Source organism: Oncorhynchus nerka, linkage group LG4 (genome assembly GCF_034236695.1).
Source record: "Oncorhynchus nerka isolate Pitt River linkage group LG4, Oner_Uvic_2.0, whole genome shotgun sequence".
Taxonomy (NCBI): Eukaryota; Metazoa; Chordata; class Actinopteri; order Salmoniformes; family Salmonidae; genus Oncorhynchus; species Oncorhynchus nerka.
Window position 1 is genome coordinate 96619576 of NC_088399.1, and position 20483 is coordinate 96640058.

The following is a 20483-nucleotide window of genomic DNA, read 5'->3' on the forward strand; positions in this document are numbered from 1 at the left end:
TCTGAAAATCACAGAAAACGCAACAAACACGAACATGAACAGGTCCCAGATTGGTCCCGGAGTGTGTAGGGGGTCTATGGTGTGGTGGGGGTCTATGGTGTGGTGGGGGTCTATGGTGTGGTGGGGGGGGGGGTCTATGGTGTGGGGGGGTCTATGGTGTGGTGGGAGGGGGGGGGGGGTCTATGGTGTGGGGGTTGTCTATGGTGGGGGGGTCTATGGTGTTGGGGTGAGTCTATGGTGTGTGGGGGGTGTATGGTGTGGGGAGTCTATGGTGTGGGGGGTCTATGGTGTGGGGGGGGTCTATGGTGTGTGGGGGAGTCTGGTGTGGGGGGGTCTATGGTGTGGGGGAGTCTGGTGTGTGGGGAGTCTGGTGTGGGGGAGTCTGGTGTGTGGGGAGTCTGGTGTGGGGGGTCTATGGTGTGTTGGGGAGTCTATGGTGTGTGGGGGGGGGGTGTGTGGGGGGAGTCTATGGTGTGGGGGAGTCTGGTGTGGGGGGAGTCTGGTGTGTGGGGAGTCTGGTGTGGGGGGTCTATGGTGTGTGGGGAGTCTGGTGTGGGGGAGTCTGGTGTGTGGGGGGTCTATGGTGTGTGGGGAGTCTAAGGTGTGTGGGAGGGGGTGTGGGGGGGGGGAGTCTATGGTGTGTGGGGGGTGAGTCTATGGTGTGGGGGGTGAGTCTATGGTGTGGGGGGGTCTATGGTGTGTGGGAGGGGGGAGTCTATGGTGTGGGGGGGGGAGTCTATGGTGTGTGGGAGGGGGGAGTCTATGGTGTGTGGGAGGGGGAGTCTATGGGGGGGGGAGTCTATGGTGTGTGGGGGGGAGTCTATGGTGTGTGGGGGGTCTATGGTGTGGGGGGTCTATGGTGTGGGGGGTCGGTCTTTAGTGTGTGGGGGGTCTATGGTGTGTGGGGGGTGAGTCTATGGTGTGGGGGGTGAGTCTATGGTGTGGGGGGTCTATGGTGTGGGGAGGGGGAGTCTATGGTGGGGGGGGAGTCTATGGTGTGGGGGGTGAGTCTATGGTGTGGGGGGTCTATGGTGTGTGGGAGGGGGAGTCTATGGTGTGTGGGAGGGGGAGTCTATGGTGTGGGGGGGGGTCTATGGTGTGTGGGAGGGGGAGTCTATGGTGTGGGGAGGGGGAGTCTATGGTGTGGGGGGTGAGTCTATGGTGTGGGGGGTGAGTCTATGGTGTGGGGGGGGAGTCTATGGTGTGTGGGGGGGGGAGTCTATGGTGTGGGGGGGAGTCTATGGTGTGGGGGTGTCTATGGTGTGGGGGGTCTATGGTGTGGGGGGGTCGGTCTATGGTGTGGGGGGTCGGTCTATGGTGTGGGGGGTCGGTCTATGGTGTGTGGGGGGATCTATGGTGTGTGTGGGGGGAGTCTATGGTGTGTGTGGGGTCTATGGTGTGTGTGGGGTCTATGGGGGGGCTCTATGGTGGGGGGTCTATGGTGGGGGTCTATGGTGTGTGGGGGGTATATGGTGGGGGGGTATATGGTGTGTGTGGGGGGTATATGGTGGGGGGTATATGTGTGGGGGGGGGTATATGGTGGGGGGGTATATGGTGGGGGGTCTATGGTGGGGGGTATATGGGGTGTGGGGGGGGGTATATGGTGGGGGGTATATGGTGGGGGGGGGGGGGTCTGGTGTGTGTGGGGGGGGTATATGGTGTGTGGGGGGGGTATATGGTGGGGGGGGTCTGGTGTTTCTCCAGTTGTCGACTTGGTTGTAAAAGAGTTCCGACTGCTGGATTTTAAAAGAACAGAATATGATGGTTGGGTGACTAAACTACATCAGGTGTTAACGTGTGTACTGGGTGAATAGAGTCTGTAGACACACGACCCTGTACAACAGCAGGACATCGTGTGTACTGGGTGAATAGAGTCTGTAGACACAGTACAACAGCAGAACATTGTGTGTACTGGGTGAATAGAGTCTGTAGACACAGTACAACAGCAGAACATTGTGTGTACTGGGTGAATGGAGTCTGTAGACACAGTACAACAGCAGAACATCGTGTGTACTGGGTGAATAGAGTCTGTAGACACACGACCCTGTACAACAGCAGGACATCGTGTGTACTGGGTGAATAGAGTCTGTAGACACAGTACAACAGCAGAACATTGTGTGTACTGGGTGAATAGAGTCTGTAGACACACGACCCAGTACAACAGCAGATCAACGTGTTGTGTTGTTACAAGGTAACACGGAAAGCTTCAGTTTTACATTATTGACAAACAAGTCAGACAGACAAACCATGACATTTTTTTCCCCCATTCTGAAGTCCCCACACATCATGCAATTGAGCTAAAAGTTAACTTGCCTTGCATTCGCTATGAAGTAGTTGGGTGGTGGCGACGAAGATGACTCGAGAGCTTTGAAGTGTTGACCCTCTCTTTTGCAGCGATTTTATTATTTTATTTGCATGTTCTGTAGACGGTGACCATCTCCGGCTTTCGTTTCAGTTCTCTGCTGCCAATGACTGGAACGAATTGCAGAAATCACTGAAGCTGGAGTCTTATATCTCCCTCTATAACTTTAAGCATCAGATGTCAGAGCAGCTTACCGATCACTGTACTTGTACACAGCCCATCTGTAAAGAGCCCATCTGTAAATAGCCCACCCAACTACCTCATCCCCATATTGTTATTTATTTTTTGGCTCCTTTGCACCCCCAGTATCTCTACTTGCACATTCATCTTCTGCACATCTATCACTCCAGTGTCTAATTGCTAAATTGTAATTATTTTGCCTCTATGGCCTATTTATTGCCTTACCTCCCTAATCTTACTACATTTGCACACACTGTATATAGACATTTTCTATTGTTATTGACTACGTTTGTTTATCCCATTTGTAACTCTGGTTTTTGTCACACTGCTATGCTTTATCTTGGCCAGGTCGCAGTTGTAAATGAGAACTTGTTCTCAACTGGCCTACCTGGTAAATAAAGGTTTAGGGTTATATACCTGGTTAAATAAAGGTGAAATAAAATTTTAAAAACAGTATGGGGTGCAGTGATGTGTCCTATAAGGAGCATTGGTGGAAAATCTGATGGCTGAATGGTAAAGAACATCATCTAGCCGCTCCAGAGCAACCTTACCGGCCGATCTATAAATTACTTCTCCGTAATCACTCTGCAGAGCTGCCTCCAGAACAAGATTCATGACGAGAAAAGCTAACCTGTGATGGATACAGTAGACTGGCCGGAGAGATGGGAAGGAGTGGAGAGAAAAAGTCGGGGAGGAGGGGAGGAATGGAGGGGAGAGAAACAGTCGGAGAGGAGTGGAGGGGAGGAATGGAGGGAGGGAGGGGAGAGAAACAGTCGGAGGAGGGGAGGAATGGAGGGAGGGAGGGGAGAGAAACAGTCGGAGGAGTGGAGGAATGGAGGGGGAGGGGGAGAGAAACAGTCGGAGGAGGGGAGGAATGGAGGGAGGGAGGGAGGGAGGGGAGAGAAACAGTCGGAGGGGAGGAATGGAGGGAGGGAGGGAGAGAAAACAGTCGGAGGAGGGGAGGAATGGAGGGAGGGAGGGGAGAGAAACAGTTGAGGAGGAAGAGATGAATGGAGGGAGGGAGGGAGAGAAGAAACAGTCGGATGAGTTGGAGGGAGGGAGGGGAGAGAAACAGTCGGGAGGAATGGAGGGAGGGAGGGAGGGGGAGAGAAACAGTCGGGAGGAATGGAGGGAGGGAGGGAGGGAGGGGGGGAGAGAAACAGTCGGGGGAATGGAGGGAGGGAGGGGAGGGAGAAACAGTCGGAGGGGAGGAGGAGGAGGAGGGGAGGAATGGAGGGAGGGAGAGGGAGAGGGAGGGAGGGGAGAGAAACAGTCGGAGGAGGGGAGGAATGGAGGGAGGGAGGGGAGAGAAACAGTCGGAGGAGGGGAGGAATGGAGGGAGGGGGAGAGAAACAGTCGGAGGAGGGGAGGAATGGAGGGAGGGAGGGAGGGAGGGGAGAGAAACAGTCGGAGGGGAGGAATGGAGGGAGGGAGGGGAGAGAAACAGTCGGAGGAGGGGAGGAATGGAGGGAGGGAGGGGAGAGAAACAGTTGAGGAGGAAGAGATGAATGGAGGGAGGGGAGAGAAACAGTCGGATGAGTTGGAGGGAGGGAGGGGAGAGAAACAGTCGGGGAGGAATGGAGGGAGGGAGGGAGGGGAGAGAAACAGTCGGGGAGGAATGGAGGGAGGGAGGGAGGGAGGGGAGAGAAACAGTCGGGGGAGGAATGGAGGGAGGGAGGGAGGGAGGGGGGGAGAGAAACAGTCGGGGGAATGGAGGGAGGGAGGGGAGAGAAACAGTCGGAGGAGGGGAGGAATGGAGGGAGGGAGGGGAGAGAAACAGTTGAGGAGGAAGAGATGAATGGAGGGAGGGGAGAGAAACAGTCGGATGAGTTGGAGGGAGGGAGGGGAGAGAAACAGTCGGGGAGGAAATGGAGGGAGGGAGGGAGGGAGGGGAGAGAAACAGTCGGGGAGGAATGGAGGGAGGGAGGGAGGGAGGGGGGGAGGGGAGAGAAACAGTCGGGGGAATGGAGGGAGGGAGGGGAGAGAAACAGTCGGAGGAGGGGAGGAATGGAGGGAGGGAGGGGAGAGAAACAGTCGGAGGAGGGGAGGAATGGAGGGAGGGAGGGGAGAGAAACAGTTGAGGAGGAAGAGATGAATGGAGGGAGGGGAGAGAAACAGTCGGATGAGTTGGAGGGAGGGGGAGGGGAGAGAAACAGTCGGGGGAGGAATGGAGGGAGGGAGGGAGGGGAGAGAAACAGTCGGGGGAGGAATGGAGGGAGGGAGGGAGGGGAGAGAAACAGTCGGAGGAGGGGAGGAATGGAGGGAGGGAGGGGAGAGAAACAGTCGGAGGAGGGGAGGGAGGGAGGGGAGAGAAACAGTCGAGGGGGAGGAATGGAGAGAGAGAAGATGAATGTGCCCAAAGAGTGAGAGGGTTGGCGCGTGTCTGGAGGAGGCTGGTACGAGCTCTTTTGAATAGCTCGAGCTGTGTGTGTGTGTGTGTGTGCTCTCCCTGCTTTGAGGACCAAACCCCTCTCAATCAGGGAGCCGTTGAGGATCGCGACTCCGAATTAGAGCCACATTACCCTGACACTCGCCCTCCCTCTCGCCCGGTCTCCACTCCTCTTCTGTCTCCTCTCTATCTACTCCCCTGTCATGTCTACTGTCTCTCCTGTCTCCTCATCTGTCTCCACTCCTCTGTCTCCTCTCTATCCACTCCCCTGTCATGTCTACTGTCTCTCCTGTCTCCTCATCTGTCTCCACTCCTCTGTCTCCTCTCTATCCACTCCCCTGTCATGTCTACTGTCTCTCCTCTGTCTCCTCATCTGTCTCCACTCCTCTGTCTCCTCTCTATCCACTCCCCTGTCATGTCTCCTCATCTGTCTCCACTACTATTCACCCACTCCTTTTCGCTTTCCGTTTGATTCTCGTGTCCTCGGTCTCCACTTCCTGCATTCTTTTCTCTCCTCTTCTGTCTCCTCCTGTCTCACTCCTCTTCTCTGTTCCCTGTCTGACACTTCTGTCTCCTCTCCTCTCTCGTGTCTCCTCTCCTCTCTCGTGTCTCCTCTCCTCTCTCGTGTCTCCTCTCCTCTCTCGTGTCTCCTCTCCTCTCTAGAGAGGAACCAGGCTATGAGGGGTGGCCAGTCCTCTTCTGGCTGTGCCGGGTGGACATTATAACAGAATATGGCCAAGATGTTCAAATGTTCATAAATGACCAGCATGGTCAAATAATAATAATCACAGGCAGAACAGCTGAAACTGGAGCAGCAGCACGGCCAGGTGGACTGGGGACAGCAAGGAGTCATCATGTCAGGTAGTCCTGAGGCATGGTCCTAGGGCTCAGGTCCTCCCAGAGAGAAAGAAAGAGAATTAGAGAGAGCATACTTAAATTCACACAGGACATCGGATAGGACAGGAGAAGTACTCCAGATATAACAAACTGACCCCAGCCCCCCGACACATAAACTACTGCAGCATAAATACTGGAGGCTGAGACAGGAGGGGTCAGGAGACACTGTGGCCCCATCCGAGGACACCCCCGGACAGGGCCAAACAGGAAGGATATAACCCCACCCACTTTGCCAAAGCACAGCCCCCACACCACAAGAGGGATATCTTCAACCACCAACTTACCATCCTGAGACAAGGCCGAGTATAGCCCACAAAGATCTCCGCCACGGCACAACCCAAGGGGGGGAGCCAACCCAGACAGGAAGATCACATCAGTGAATCAACCCACTCAGGTGACGCACCCCTCCTAGGGACGGCATGGAAGAGCACCAGTAAACCAGTGACTCTGCCCATGTAATTGGGTTAGAGGCAGAGAATCCCAGTGGAAAGAGGGGAACCGGCCAGGCAGAGACAGCAAGGGTGGTTCATTGCTCCAGAGCCTTTCCGTTCACCTTCCCACTCCTGGGCCAGACTACACTCAATCATATGACCCACTGAAGAGATGAGTCTTCAGTAAAGACTTAAAGGTTGAGACCGAGTTTGCGTCTCTGACATGGGTAGGCAGACCGTTCCATAAAAATTTAGCTCTATAGGAGAAAGCCCTGCCTCCAGCTGTTTGCTTAGAAATTCTAGGGACAATTAGGAGGCCTGCGTCTTGTGACCGTAGCGTACGTGTAGGTATGTACGGCAGGACCAAATCAGAGAGATAGGTAGGAGCAAGCCCATGTAATGCTTTGTAGGTTAGCAGTAAAACCTTGAAATCAGCCCTTGCCTTGACAGGAAGCCAGTGTAGAGAGGCTAGCACTGGTGTAATATGATACAATTTTTTGGTTCTAGTCAGGATTCTAGCAGCCGTATTTAGCACTAACTGAAGTTTATTTAGTGCTTTATCCGGGTAGCCGGAAAGTAGAGCATTGCAGTAGTCTAACCTAGAAGTGACAAAAGCATGGATACATTTTTCTGCCACATTTTTGGACAAAAAATGTTTCTGATTTTTGCAATGTTACATAGATGGAAAAAAGCTGTCCTTGAAACAGTCTTGATATGTTCGTCAAAAGAGAGATCAGGGTCCAGAGTAACGCCGAGGTCCTTCTCCACTGCTTTCTCTCCAATGTCTCATCTCCTAGCAGGGTGTGATGATTACCCTGCCAAGCACAGATTAAGCACCGTCAGTTCCAATCCTTTTTGTACTAATTAGAGTTTCGATTAGCCTTTTCGTTAATGTCTGTCTCCTTTTTATCTATCTGTTCAGCCATATTATCTCTTCATTTCTGATATTCATATCCTCTTAGATCCGTGGAACATTCCTCAGAACACGAGTCCAACTCCACGGAGGATCCTGTCTGCTTTCTTAGATCCGTGGAACATTCCTCAGTACACGAGTCCAACTCCACGGAGGATCCTGTCTGCTTTCTTAGATCCGTGGAACATTCCTCAGTACACGAGTCCAACTCCACGGAGGATCCTGTCTGCTTTCTTAGATCCGTGGAACATTCCTCAGAACACGAGTCCAACTCCACGGAGGATCCTGTCTGCTTTCTTAGATCCGTGGAACATTCCTCAGAACACGAGTCCAACTCCACGGAGGATCCTGTCTGCTTTCCTGTCTGCTTTCTTGATCCGTGGAACATTCCTCAGTACACGAGTCCAACTCCACGGAGGATCCTGTCTGCTTTCTTAGATCCGTGGAACATTCCTCAGTACACGAGTCCAACTCCACGGAGGATCCTGTCTGCTTTCTTAGATCCGTGGAACATTCCTCAGTACACGAGTCCAACTCCACGGAGGATCCTGTCTGCTTTCTTAGATCCGTGGAACATTCCTCAGTACACGAGTCCAACTCCACGGAGGATCCTGTCTGCTTTCTTAGATCCGTGGAACATTCCTCAGTACACGAGTCCAACTCCACGGAGGATCCTGTCTGCTTTCTTAGATCCGTGGAACATTCCTCAGTACACGAGTCCAACTCCACGGAGGATCCTGTCTGCTTTCTTAGATCCGTGGAACATTCCTCAGTACACGAGTCCAACTCCACGGAGGATCCTGTCTGCTTGTTTTCACTCCTCCCTTTTACCTGGTTGATGAGGTCACTAATTAGTAAGGGACTTGCCTCACCTGCTTATCTAGGTCTTAATTGAAAGTAAAAAAAACGTGGAATGAGTTTGACACCACGTATGTTTTAAAGGAGCAGCCCCCAGCGTACCGTGTTTCCTGTTACGCTGACGGGCACAGAGGGAGATGGGTAAACGCACTGACAACTAGGAGAACACGTTGATCGTTCCTTCACTTTGTGTGTGTGTGTGTGTGAGAGAGGAAGTGGTACACTGTCTGGTAATTTTAGGGAGCGTTATGTTCTCATTACTGATGGTGTGCCCCCCCGCCCCCCTGCCTTCTGTAATGTCAATGCCCCCCGCCCCCCCTGCCTTCTGTAATGTCAATGCCCCCCGCCCCCTGCCTTCTGTAATGTCAATGCCCCCTGCCTTCTGTAATGTCAATGCCCCCCGCCCCTGCCTTCTGTAATGTCAATGCCCCCGCCCCCCTGCCTTCTGTAATGTCAATGCCCCCCGCCTTCTGTAATGTCAATGCCCCCCGCCCCCTCACTAAATTTAGGCTAAATGTAGGTAGCCCGAAGAGACTGCAGTACATGAATGTGTAGGTAGCCTGAAGAGAGAGACTACAGGACATGAATGTGTAGGGAGCCTGAAGAGAGACTACAGGACATGAATGTGTAGGGAGCCTGAAGAGAGAGACTACAGGACATGAATGTGTAGGGAGCCTGAAAAGAGACTACAGGACTGAATGTGTAGGGAGCCTGAAGGAGACATGAATGTGTAGGGAGCCTGAAGAAGAGACTACAGGACATGAATGTGTAGGGAGCCTGAAAAGAGACTACAGGACATGAATGTGTAGGGAGCCTGAAGAGAGAGACTACAGGACATGAATGTGTAGGGAGCCTGAAAAGAGACTACAGGACATGAATGTGTAGGGAGCCTGAAGAGAGACTACAGGACATGAATGTGTAGGGAGCCTGAAGAGAGAGACTACAGGACATGAATGTGTAGGGAGCCTGAAGAGAGACTACAGTACATGAGACCATTTAGGAGCATCTTAGCATTCCGGTTAGAGAGACTCCCCCGAGACGTTGACACTCAGTTGTCACATTCTAATACCCAACGCTGGTAGTGTCCGTGGGTCTGCTTAGCTCAGTGGCTGTTCTGTTATTGGCTACTGTTTCTCACTCTACGTTGTTTTGCGTTAATTGCAGTTCGATTGGTCTCTGAAGCACATTTCATGGACAACTTCTCTGCCTTGTCGATCTTGACATCTGATTGGTTCTCTCTCTCTCTTCCTCAGGTGTATCGTGGGCTGGACATCATAACCAATAAGGTGACGGCTGAGGAGCGTGCCCAGTGCAGTCATCACATGATGAGCTTCGTGGATCCCTTGGTCAGCAGCTACACTGTGGTAGACTTCAGGAACAAGGCCCTAGCTCTCATATCCTTTATGAATGTACTTCCTGTATGGGTGAGACATGGGGACGTCAAAGAGGGTGAGAACTAAGCTTGTCCCTGGTTAAACCCTAACCGAGACCTGGTCTGACCTGGTTTAACCTAGGGTCTGTGTAGCCAGGCACTAAAATAGAACTTGGTTGTATTTGTGGCGCTTGACGCGCTGCAAGTCCCGCCTCTCCAATCTCATTGGTTTTTAGGAGCACATACCCACGTGGGTGATTGGAAGATGAACTGAGGTCCACACTCCAGTCCAGTTGGCCCCGTCCGTCCCTCCCTCCCTCCGTCCCGTCCCTCCGTCCGTCCGTCCCTCCCTCCTCCCGTCCCCGTCCCTCCGTCCGTCCCTCCTCCTCCCTCCCCTCCCCTCCCCCGTCCCCGTCCGTCCCTCCCGTCCCCCGTCCCTCCCTCCTCCCGTCCCCGTCCCGTCCCTCCCGTCCCGTCCCTCCCTCCTCCCCCCCCCGTCCCTCCTCCTCCCGTCCCCGTCCCTCCATCCGTCCCTCCCTCCTCCCTGTCCCTCGCCCCTCCCCCTCCTCCCGTCCCCGTCCCTCCCTCCTCCTCCCCCGTCCCCGTCCCTCCCTCCTCCCTCCCCTCCCCCGTCCCCGTCCCTCCCTCCCTCCCCTCCCCGTCACCCCCTCCTCCTCCGTCCGTCCGTCCCTCCCTCCTCCCGTCCCCGTCCCTCCCTCCTCCCCCGTCCGTCTCCCTCCCCCTCCCTCCTCCGTCCCTCCCGGTGGATTATTGTCAGACTAGAGGACCTTGTGCATTTCAGGTAAAATAGCAACCCAATGTTTATATCCCAGGACAAATGAGTTAGCAACAGCAAGCTAAACGATACCGATAACCAATATTTCACATTTTAGTGGCTTTTTAAGCATTCTAGTACAGTTAAATAGTTAAAACACACAGGATGGAGAGACGGACGGGAGGGGGAGAGACGGACGGGAGGGGGAGAGACGGACGGACGGGGGGAGACGGACGGACGGGGGGAGACGGACGGACGGGGAGACGGACAGGGGGGGGGAGACGGACGGAGACGGGAGGGGAGACGGGGAGACGGGGGAGAGACGGACGGAGGGGGGGAGAGAGAGGTAGTTAAAGGGGATGTAGAGAGAAAGTTGGATGTTTAGTATGATGGAATGGAAGAGTGAGGAAGTGTAGAGGAATGGAGAGAGAGATGAGGAGACTGAGAGGAGAATAACATAGTATCATGACCGGTCCATTCTCTCTCCATTAAACATGCTGCTAACATAGCATCTCTCTCTCTGTGTCTCTCTGTGTCTCTCTGTGTCTCTCTGTGTCTCTCTGTGTCTCTCTGCGTCTCTCTGCGTCTCTCTGCGTCTCTCTGCGTCTCTCTGTGTCTCTCTGTGTCTCTCTGTGTCTCTCTGCGTCTCTCTCTCTCTGTGTCTCTCTGCGTCTCTCTCTCTCTGTGTCTCTCTCTGTCTGCGTCTCTCTCTCTCTGTGTCTCTCTCTCTCTCTCTCTGTGTCTCTCTGCGTCTCTCTCTGTGTCTCTCTGCGTCTCTCTCTCTCTGTCTCTCTCTGTCTGTCTCTCTCTCTCTCTCTCTCTGTCTTTCTCTGTGTCTCTCTCTCTCTCTGCGTCTTTCTCTGTGTCTCTCTGTGTCTCTCTCTCTGTGTCTCTCTCTCTGTGTGTCTCTCTCTCTCTCTCTGTGTCTCTCTCTCTCTCTCTCTCTCTCTGTGTCTCTCTCTCTCTATCTGTGTCTCTCTCTCTCTCTGTCAATTCAATTCAATTCAAGTGCTTTATTGGCATGGGAAACATGTGTTAACATTGCCAAAGAAAGTGAAGTAGATAATATATAAAGTGAAATAAACAATAAAAATTAACAGTAAACATCACACATACAGACACAGTGTCTCTTTCTGCATCTCTGTATCTCTGTATCTCTGTATCTCTGTCTCTCTGTCTCTCTGTCTCTGTATCTCTGTCTGTCTGTCTCTGTCTGTCTCTGTCTGTCTCTGTCTGTCTCTGTCTGTCTCTGTCTGTCTCTCTCTCTGTCTCTGCATCTCTGCATCTCTGTCTCTCTGCGTCTCTGCGTCTCTGTCTCTCTGTCTCTCTGCGTCTCTGTCTCTCTGCGTCTCTGTCTCTCTGCGTCTCTGTCTCTCTGCGTCTCTGTCTCTCTGCGTCTCTGTCTCTGCGTCTCTCTCTGCGTCTCTCTCTGCGTCTCTCTGCGTCTCTCTCTGCGTCTCTCTCTCTGCGTCTCTCTCTCTGCGTCTCTCTCTGCGTCTCTCTCTCTGCGTCTCTCTCTCTCTCTCTCTGCGTCTCTCTCTCTGCGTCTCTCTGCGTCCCTCTCTGCGTCCCTCTCTGCGTCCCTCTGTCTCTTTGCATCTCTCTCTGTCTCTTTGCATCTCTCTCTGTCTCTTTGCATCTCTCTCTGTCTCTTTGCATCTCTCTCTGCGTCTCTCTTTGCGTCTCTCTCTGCGTCTCTCTCTGCGTCTCTCTCTCTGCGTCGCTCTCTCTGCGTCTCTCTCTCTGCGTCTCTCTCTCTGCGTCTCTCTCTGCGTCTCTCTCTGCGTCTCTCTCTCTCTGCGTCTCTCTCTCTGCGTCTCTCTCTGCTGCGTCTCTCTCTCTGCGTCTCTCTCTGCGTCTCTCTCTCTCCGTCTCTCTCTCTCTCTCTCTCTGCGTCTCTCTCTCTGCGTCTCTCTCTCTGCGTCTCTCTCTGTCTGCGTCTCTCTCTCTGCGTCTCTCTGTCTCTCTGCTCTCTCTCTGCGTCTCTCTGTCTCTCTGCATCTCTCTGTCTCTCTGCATCTCTCTCTGCATCTGTCTCTCTGCATCTGTCTCTCTGCATCTGTCTCTCTGCATCTGTCTCTCTGCATCTGTCTCCAACTGCTCTTAAACGCGAGTAAAACCAAATGCATGCTTTTCAACCGATCGCTGCCTGCACCCGCATGCCCGACTAGCATCACCACCCTGGATGGTTCCGACCTTGAATATGTGGACATCTATAAGTACCTAGGTGTCTGGCTAGACTGCAAACTCTCCTTCCAGACTCACATCAAACATCTCCAATCGAAAATCAAATCAAGAGTCGGCTTTCTATTCCGCAACAAAGCCTCCTTCACTCACGCCGCCAAGCTTACCCTTGTAAAACTGACTATCCTACCGATCCTCGATTTCGGCGATGTCATCTACAAAATGGCTTCCAACACTCTACTCAGCAAACTGGATGCAGTCTATCATAGTGCCATCTGTTTTGTCACCAAAGCACCTTATACCACCCACCACTGCGACTTGTATGCTCTAGTCGGCTGGCCCTCGCATATTCGTCGCCAGACCCACTGGCTCCAGGTCATCTACAAGTCCATGCTAGGTAAAGCTCCGCCTTATCTCAGTTCACTGGTCACGATGGCACCACCCATCCGTAGCACACGCTCCAGCAGGTGTATCTCACTGATCATCCCTAAAGCCAACACCTCATTTGGCCGCCTTTCGTTCCAGTACTCTGCTGCCTGTGACTGGAACGAACTGCAAAAATCGCTGAAGTTGGAGACTTTTATCTCCCTCACCAACTTCAAACATCAGCTATCCGAGCAGCTAACCGATCGCTGCAGCTGTACATAATCTATTGGTAAATAGCCCACCCATTTTCACCTACCTCATTCCCATACTGTTTTTATACTGTTTTTTTTATTTATTTATTTACTTTTCTGCTCTTTTGCACACCAATATCTCTACCTGTACATGACCATCTGATCATTTATCACCCCAGTGTTAATCTGCAAAATTGTATTATTCGCCTACCTCCTCATGCCTTTTGCACACATTGTATATAGACTGCCCATTTTTTTCTACTGTGTTATTGACTTGTTAATTGTTTACTCCATGTGTAACTCTGTGTTGTCTGTTCACACTGCTATGCTTTATCTTGGCCAGGTCGCAGTTGCAAATGAGAACTTGTTCTCAACTAGCCTACCTGGTTAAATAAAGGTGAAATAAAAATAAATAAATAAAATAAAATCTGTCTCTCTGCATCTCTCTCTCTCTGTCTCTCTGCATCTCTCTCTCTGCATCTCTCTCTGTCTCTCTGCATCTCTGTCTCTTTCTCTCCCACAGGCTCATTATTCTCCCTCCCTTATATCCTCTTCTCACCATCTCTCTCTCGCTCCTTACGGAGTTCAGAGTGGTGACTGTGTGTGTGTCTGTGCGAGGGGGAGGGGAGTGATAGCTGATGGGCCTTAACTGCTCAGACAAGATATCTAATTATCCCTAGAGAGAGAGAGAGAGAGGGGAGGGACTTCCTATGAGCCTATCATCAGCTCTCTGATCACTTGCCTTGTATACTTTGGAAATCAATATATGTAGGTCATATACGCCCCCAAACACACGTTTGCCTTCATAATCCCATTTTATTCGTAACATACAACCTTAGAGTGAAACACAACAAGCCTTTAAATAAATAACTGCATTGTTGGTTGTCTCCTAAATTTTGTGATATCCGATTGGTCTATTCTCATCATTGGAACTCCTGTATGGAGTCTATTCTCATCATTGGAACTCCTGTATGGAGTCTATTCTCATCATTGGAACTCCTGTATGGAGTCTATTCTCATCATTGGAACTCCTGTATGGAGTCTATTCTCATCATTGGAACTCCTGTATGGAGTCTATTCTCATCATTGGAACTCCTGTATGGAGTCTAACTTGGAACTCCTGTAAGTCTATTCTCATCATTGGAACTCCTGTATGGAGTCTATTCTCATCATTGGAACTGACTATTCTCATCATTGGAACTCCTGTATGGAGTCTATTCTCATCATTGGAACTCCCGTATGGAGTCTATTCTCATCATTGGAACTCCTGTATGGACTCGGAGAGAGGTATATTAGTCTATTCTCATCATTGGAACTCCTGCATGATGGGACAAGGACATCCCTGCCTGCCAAACCCTCCCCTATCCCGGACGACGCTGGGCCAATTGTGCTCCGCCCCATGAGTCATCCCGGTCGTGGCCCGGCTACGAAAGAGCCTGGACTCAAACCCAAAGTCTCTAGTGGCACAGCTAGCCCTGCGATGCAATGCTTTAGACCACTGCGCCACTTGGGAGGCCCTAACAATGCAGTTTTAAGATCTGTTAGAACTGCCTCAATTTGTCGGGGCTCTACAAGGTGTCAAGCGTTCCACAGGGGATGCTGGCCCATGTTGACTCCAATGCTTCCCACAGGGGATGCTGGCCCATGTCGACTCCAATGCTTCCCACAGGGGATGCTGGCCCATGTTGACTCCAAGCGTTCCACAGGGGATGCTGGCCCATGTCGACTCCAATGCTTCCCACAGGGGATGCTGGCCCATGTCGACTCCAAGCGTTCCACAGGGGATGCTGGCCCATGTCGACTCCAATGCTTCCACAGGGGATGCTGGCCCATGTCGACTCCAATGCTTCCACAGGGGATGCTGGCCCATGTCGACTCCAAGCGTTCCACAGGGGATGCTGGCCCATGTCGACTCCAATGCTTCCCACAGGGGATGCTGGCCCATGTCGACCCCAAGCGTTCCACAGGGGATGCTGGCCCATGTCGACTCCAATGCTTCCCACAGGGGATGCTGGCCCATGTCGACTCCAATGCTTCCCACAGGGGATGCTGGCCCATGTCGACTCCAATGCTTCCCACAGGGGATGCTGGCCCATGTCGACTCCAATGCTTCCCACAGGGTATGCTGGCCCATGTTGACTCCAAGCGTTCCACAGGGGATGCTGGCCCATGTTGACTCCAAGCGTTCCACAGGGGATGCTGGCCCATGTTGACTCCAATGCTTCCCACAGGGGATGCTGGCCCATGTTGACTCCAAGCGTTCCACAGGGGATGCTGGCCCATGTTGACTCCAAGCGTTCCACAGGGGATGCTGGCCCATGTTGACTCCAATGCTTCCCACAGGGGATGCTGGCCCATGTTGACTCCAATGCTTCCCACAGGGGATGCTGGCCCATGTTGACTCCAATGCTTCCCACAGGGGATGCTGGCCCATGTTGACTCCAATGCTTCCCACAGGTGTGGCACGTTGGCTGGATGTTCTTTGGGTGGTGGACCGTTCTTTATACACACAGGAAACTGTTGGGTATTAAAAAAAACAGCAGCGTTGCAGTTCTTCACACACTCATATAAAAATGCTAACCTCCCCTGTTATTGTAATGGTGAGAGGTTAGCATGTCTTGGAGGAATGATATAAAATGCTAACCTCCCCTGTTATTGTAATGGTGAGAGGTTAGCATGTCTTGGAAAAAAAATGCTAACCTCCCTGTTATTGTAATGGTGAGAGGTTAGTGATCTAAAATGCTAACCTCCCTGTTATTGTAATGGTGAAAATGTCTTGGAGGAATGATATAAAATGCTAACCTCCCCTGTTATTGTAATGGTGAGAGGTTAGCATGTCTTGGAGGAATGATATAAAATGCTAACCTCCCCTGTTATTGTTATGGTGAGAGGTTAGCATGTCTTGGGGGGGCATGATATTTGTGCGTTTACATTTTTTTTTCACTCATCATTATTCACGATTTCATTCAGGATTATCGTGGTAGTATCCCACACTAATGAAGTGTTTAGAAACATTATATTGTTATTTAAAGTGTGTGTGTGTTATTTATTAGGGTAAATCAGGGTTTCCTTAACCAGCTCACATAGAGGACGTGTACAGCAGAGAGAAGCTACCTGTCATAGTAGGAGGAACTAACTACTACATAGAATCACTGCTGTGGAGAGTACTGATGGATGAAGGGGTAAGAGCCACACTCCTCACCCCTCCTTACTCACCCCTAACTCACCCCTACATCAGTCATGTGTGAAGAGCACCTGATGATGCAATTTAATGTCAACTCACTTTATTCTAATTCGCTCTCTTCACTTCTCTCTACTTCTGTCCCCCGCTCTCTTTTTCTCTCTCCCGGTCTCTTTCCATTTCTCTTTCTTTTTTCTCTCTCTCTCTCTCTTTTGCTCTCCTCGTTCTCTCTCTCTCTCTCTCTCAGCATGAGAATGAAGGAGAGGGAAAGAAAGGCGGGTCTCTTGATAGGAAGGCGGAGCTGGAGAAACTGGGCGGGGCTGAGCTCCACAGGAGACTGACCGAGGTCGACCCTGAAATGGCCTCCATGCTACATCCTCACGACACACGCAAGATCGCCCGGTAGGCTGGTACTGCGTGTTAGCCGGGTGGGCTGCTACTGCATGTTAGCCGGGTGGGCTGGTACTGCGTGTTAGCCGGGTGGGCTGGTACTGCGTGTTAGCCGGGTGGGCTGGTACTGCGTGTTAGCCGGGTAGGTTGGTACTGCGTGTTAGCCGGGTGGGCTGGTACTGAGTGTTAGCCGGGTGGGCTGCTACTGCGTGTTAGCCGGGTGGGCTGGTACTGCGTGTTAGCCCGGTGGGCTGGTACTGCGTGTTAGCCGGGTGGGCTGGTACTGCGTGTTAGCCGGGTGGGCTGGTACTGCGTGTTAGCCGGGTGGGCTGGTACTGCGTGTTAGCCGGGTAGGCTGGTACTGCGTGTTAGCCGGGTAGGCTGGTACTGCGTGTTAGCCGGGTAGGCTGGTACTGCGTGTTAGCCGGGTGGGCTGGTACTGCGTGTTAGCCCGGTGGGCTGCTACTGCGTGTTAGCCGGGTAGGCTGGTACTGCGTGTTTGCCGGGTGAGCTGGAACTGGTTGTATATTATTGACACTCAGTTCCACATCACTTATTCATGCCTGGGTGCACTGTGTGCTGTGAAGAGACAAACCTCACCCGACACAAACGCTTTCCTCCTGTCATTTCCTGTCAGTAGAGGAACGGTGTCTCACACACACACACACACACACACACAGCAGAGGAGGAGCACCCTGCGACCCAACCCTCAATCTCACAGGTTCTAGACAGGCTGTTCTGACATACTGTAACCCCTCTCTCTGTAAGTGTCATAAAAACACCATCCTGTCAATGAGCTGAGAGGTTGCTGAGTTTTCTGGGCACAGAGTAGGCACCTGCCCCATCACATCATCTGATGACTCAGACATCAGCCCCAACCCATCACATCATCTGATGACTCAGACTAGACATCAGCCCCAACCCATCACATCTGATGACTCAGACATCAGCCCCAACCCATCACATCATCTGATGACTCAGACTAGACATCAGCCCCAACCCATCACATCATCTGATGAGAGTAGACACCAGCCCCGACCCATCTCATCATCTGACAGAGTAGACACCAGCCCCGACCCATCACATCATCTAATGAGGGTAGACCCCAGCCCCGACCCATCACATCATCTGACAGAGTAGCCCCCAGCCCCGACCCATCACATCATCTGAGGGTAGACCCCAGCCCCGACCCATCACATCATCTGACAGAGTAGACCCCAGCCCGACCCATCACATCATCTGATGAGGGTAGACCCCAGCCCCAACCCATCACATCATCTGATGAGAGTAGACACCAGCCCCAACCCATCACATCATCTGATGAGGGTAGACACCAGCCCTGACCCATCACATCATCTGACAGAGTAGACACCAGCCCCAACCCATCACATCATCTAATGAGGGTAGACACCAGCCCCGACCCATCACATCATCTAATGAGGGTAGACACCAGCCCCGACCCATCACATCATCTAATGAGGGTAGACACCAGCCCCGACCCATCACATCATCTAATGAGGGTAGTCACCAGCCCCGACCCATCACATCATCTGAGAGAGTAGACCCCAGCCCCGACCCATCACATCATCTGACAGAGTAGACCCCAGCCCCGACCCATCACATCATCTAATGAGGGTAGACCCCAGCCCTGACCCATCACATCATCTGACAGAGTAGACCCCAGCCCCAACCCATCACATCATCTAATGAGGGTAGACACCAGCCCCGACCCAAATCAAATTTTTATTTGTCACATACACATGGTTAGCAGATGTTAATGCGAGTGTAGCGAAATGCTTGTGCTTCTAGTTCCGACAATGCAGTGATAACCAACAAGTAATCTAACTAACAATTCCAAAACTACTGTCTTATACACAGTGTAAGGGGATAAGGAATATGTACATAAGGATATATGAATGAGTGATGGTACAGAGCAGCATACAGTAGATGGTATCGAGTACAGTATATACATATGAGATGAGTATGTAGACAAAGTAAACAAAGTGGCATAGTTAAAGTGGCTAGTGACATAAGAATGCAGTCGATGATCTAGAGTACAGTATATACGTATGCATATGAGATGAATAATGTAGGGTAAGTAACATTATATAAGGTAGCATTGTTTAAAGTGGCTAGTGATATATTTACATCATTTCCCATCAATTCCCATTATTAAATTGGCTGGAGTTGGGTCAGTGTCAATGACAGTGTGTTGGCAGCAGCCACTCAATGTTAGTGGTGGCTGTTTAACAGTCTGATGGCCTTGAGATAGAAGCTGTTTTTCAGTCTCTCGGTCCCAGCTTTGATGCACCTGTACTGACCTCGCCTTCTGGATGATAGCGGGGTGAACAGGCAGTGGTTCGGGTGGTTGATGTCCTTGATGATCTTTATGGCCTTCCTGTAACATCGGGTGGTGTAGGTGTCCTGGAGGGCAGGTAGTTTGCCCCGGTGATGCGTTGTGCAGACCTCACTACCCTCTGGAGAGCCTTACGGTTGAGGGCGGAGCAGTTGCCGTACCAGGCGGTGATACAGCCCGCCAGGATGCTCTCGATTGTGCATCTGTAGAAGTTTGTGAGTGCTTTTGGTGACAAGCCGAATTTCTTCAGCCTCCTGAGGTTGAAGAGGCGCTGCTGCGCCTTCTTCACGACGCTGTCAGTGTGAGTGGACCAATTCAGTTTGTCTGTGATGTGTATGCCGAGGAACTTAAAACTTGCTACCCTCTCCACTACTGATCCATCGATGTGGATAGGGGGTGTTCCTCTGCTGTTTCCTGAAGTCCACAATCATCTCCTTAGTTTTGTTGACGTTGAGTGTGAGGTTATTTTCCTGACACCACACTCCGAGGGCCCTCACCTCCTCCCTGTAGGCCGTCTCGTCGTTGTTGGTAATCAAGCCTACCACTGTTGTGTCGTCCGCAAACTTGATGATTGAGTTGGAGGCGTGCATGGCCACGCAGTCGTGGGTGAACAGGGAGTACAGGAGAGGGCTCAGAACGCACCCTTGTGGGGCCCCCGTGTTGAGGATCAGCGGGGAGGAGATGTTGTTGCCTACCCTCACCACCTGGGGCGGCCCGTCAGGAAGTCCAGTACCCAGTTGCACAGGGCGGGGTCGAGACCCAGGGTCTCGAGCTTGATGACGAGCTTGGAGGGTACTATGGTGTTGAATGCCGAGCTGTAGTCGATGAACAGCATTCTCACATAGGTATTCCTCTTGTCCAGGTGGGTTAGGGCAGTGTGCAGTGTGGTTGAGATTGCATCGTCTGTGGACCTATTTGGGCGGTAAGCAAATTGGAGTGGGTCTAGGGTGTCAGGTAGGGTGGAGGTGATATGGTCCTTGACTAGTCTCTCAAAGCACTTCATGATGACGGAAGTGAGTGCTACGGGCGGTAGTCGTTTAGCTCAGTTACCTTAGCTTTCTTGGGAACAGGAACAATGGTGGCCCTCTTGAAGCATGTGGGAACAGCAGACTGGTATAGGGATTGATTGAATATGTCCGTAAACACACCGCCAGCTGGTCTGCGCATGCTCTGAGGGCGCGGCTGGGGATGCCGTCTGGGCCTGCAGCCTTGCGAGGGTTAACACGTTTAAATGTCTTACTCACCTCGGCTGCAGTGAAGGAGAGACCGCATGTTTTCGTTGCAGGCCGTGTCAGTGGCACTGTATTGTCCTCAAAGCGGGCAAAAAGTTATTTAGTCTGCCTGGGAGCAAGACATCCTGGTCCGTGACTGGGCTGGGTTTCTTCTTGTAGTCCGTGATTGACTGTAGACCCTGCCACATGCCTCTTGTGTCTGAGCCATTGAAATGAGATTCCACTTTGTCTCTGTACTGACGCTTAGCTTGTTTAATAGCCTTGCGGAGGGAATAGCTGCATTGTTTATATTCGGACATATTACCAGACACCTTGCCCTGATTAAAAGCAGTGGTTCGCGCTTTCA

General features: G+C 52.0%; 1 protein-coding gene across 1 annotated transcript in view; it reads left to right on the forward strand.

Moving 5' to 3' along the window:
- The window catches only part of trit1 (tRNA isopentenyltransferase 1), a 105073-nt gene that overhangs the window by 32796 nt on the left and 51794 nt on the right, over positions 1-20483 (forward strand). Inside the window, exons 2-4 of the mRNA XM_065018056.1 lie at positions 9284-9424; positions 16062-16160; positions 16407-16561. Of these exons, the coding sequence (XP_064874128.1) occupies positions 9284-9424; positions 16062-16160; positions 16407-16561 (395 nt within the window). The remainder of the gene's footprint in view (positions 1-9283; positions 9425-16061; positions 16161-16406; positions 16562-20483) is intronic.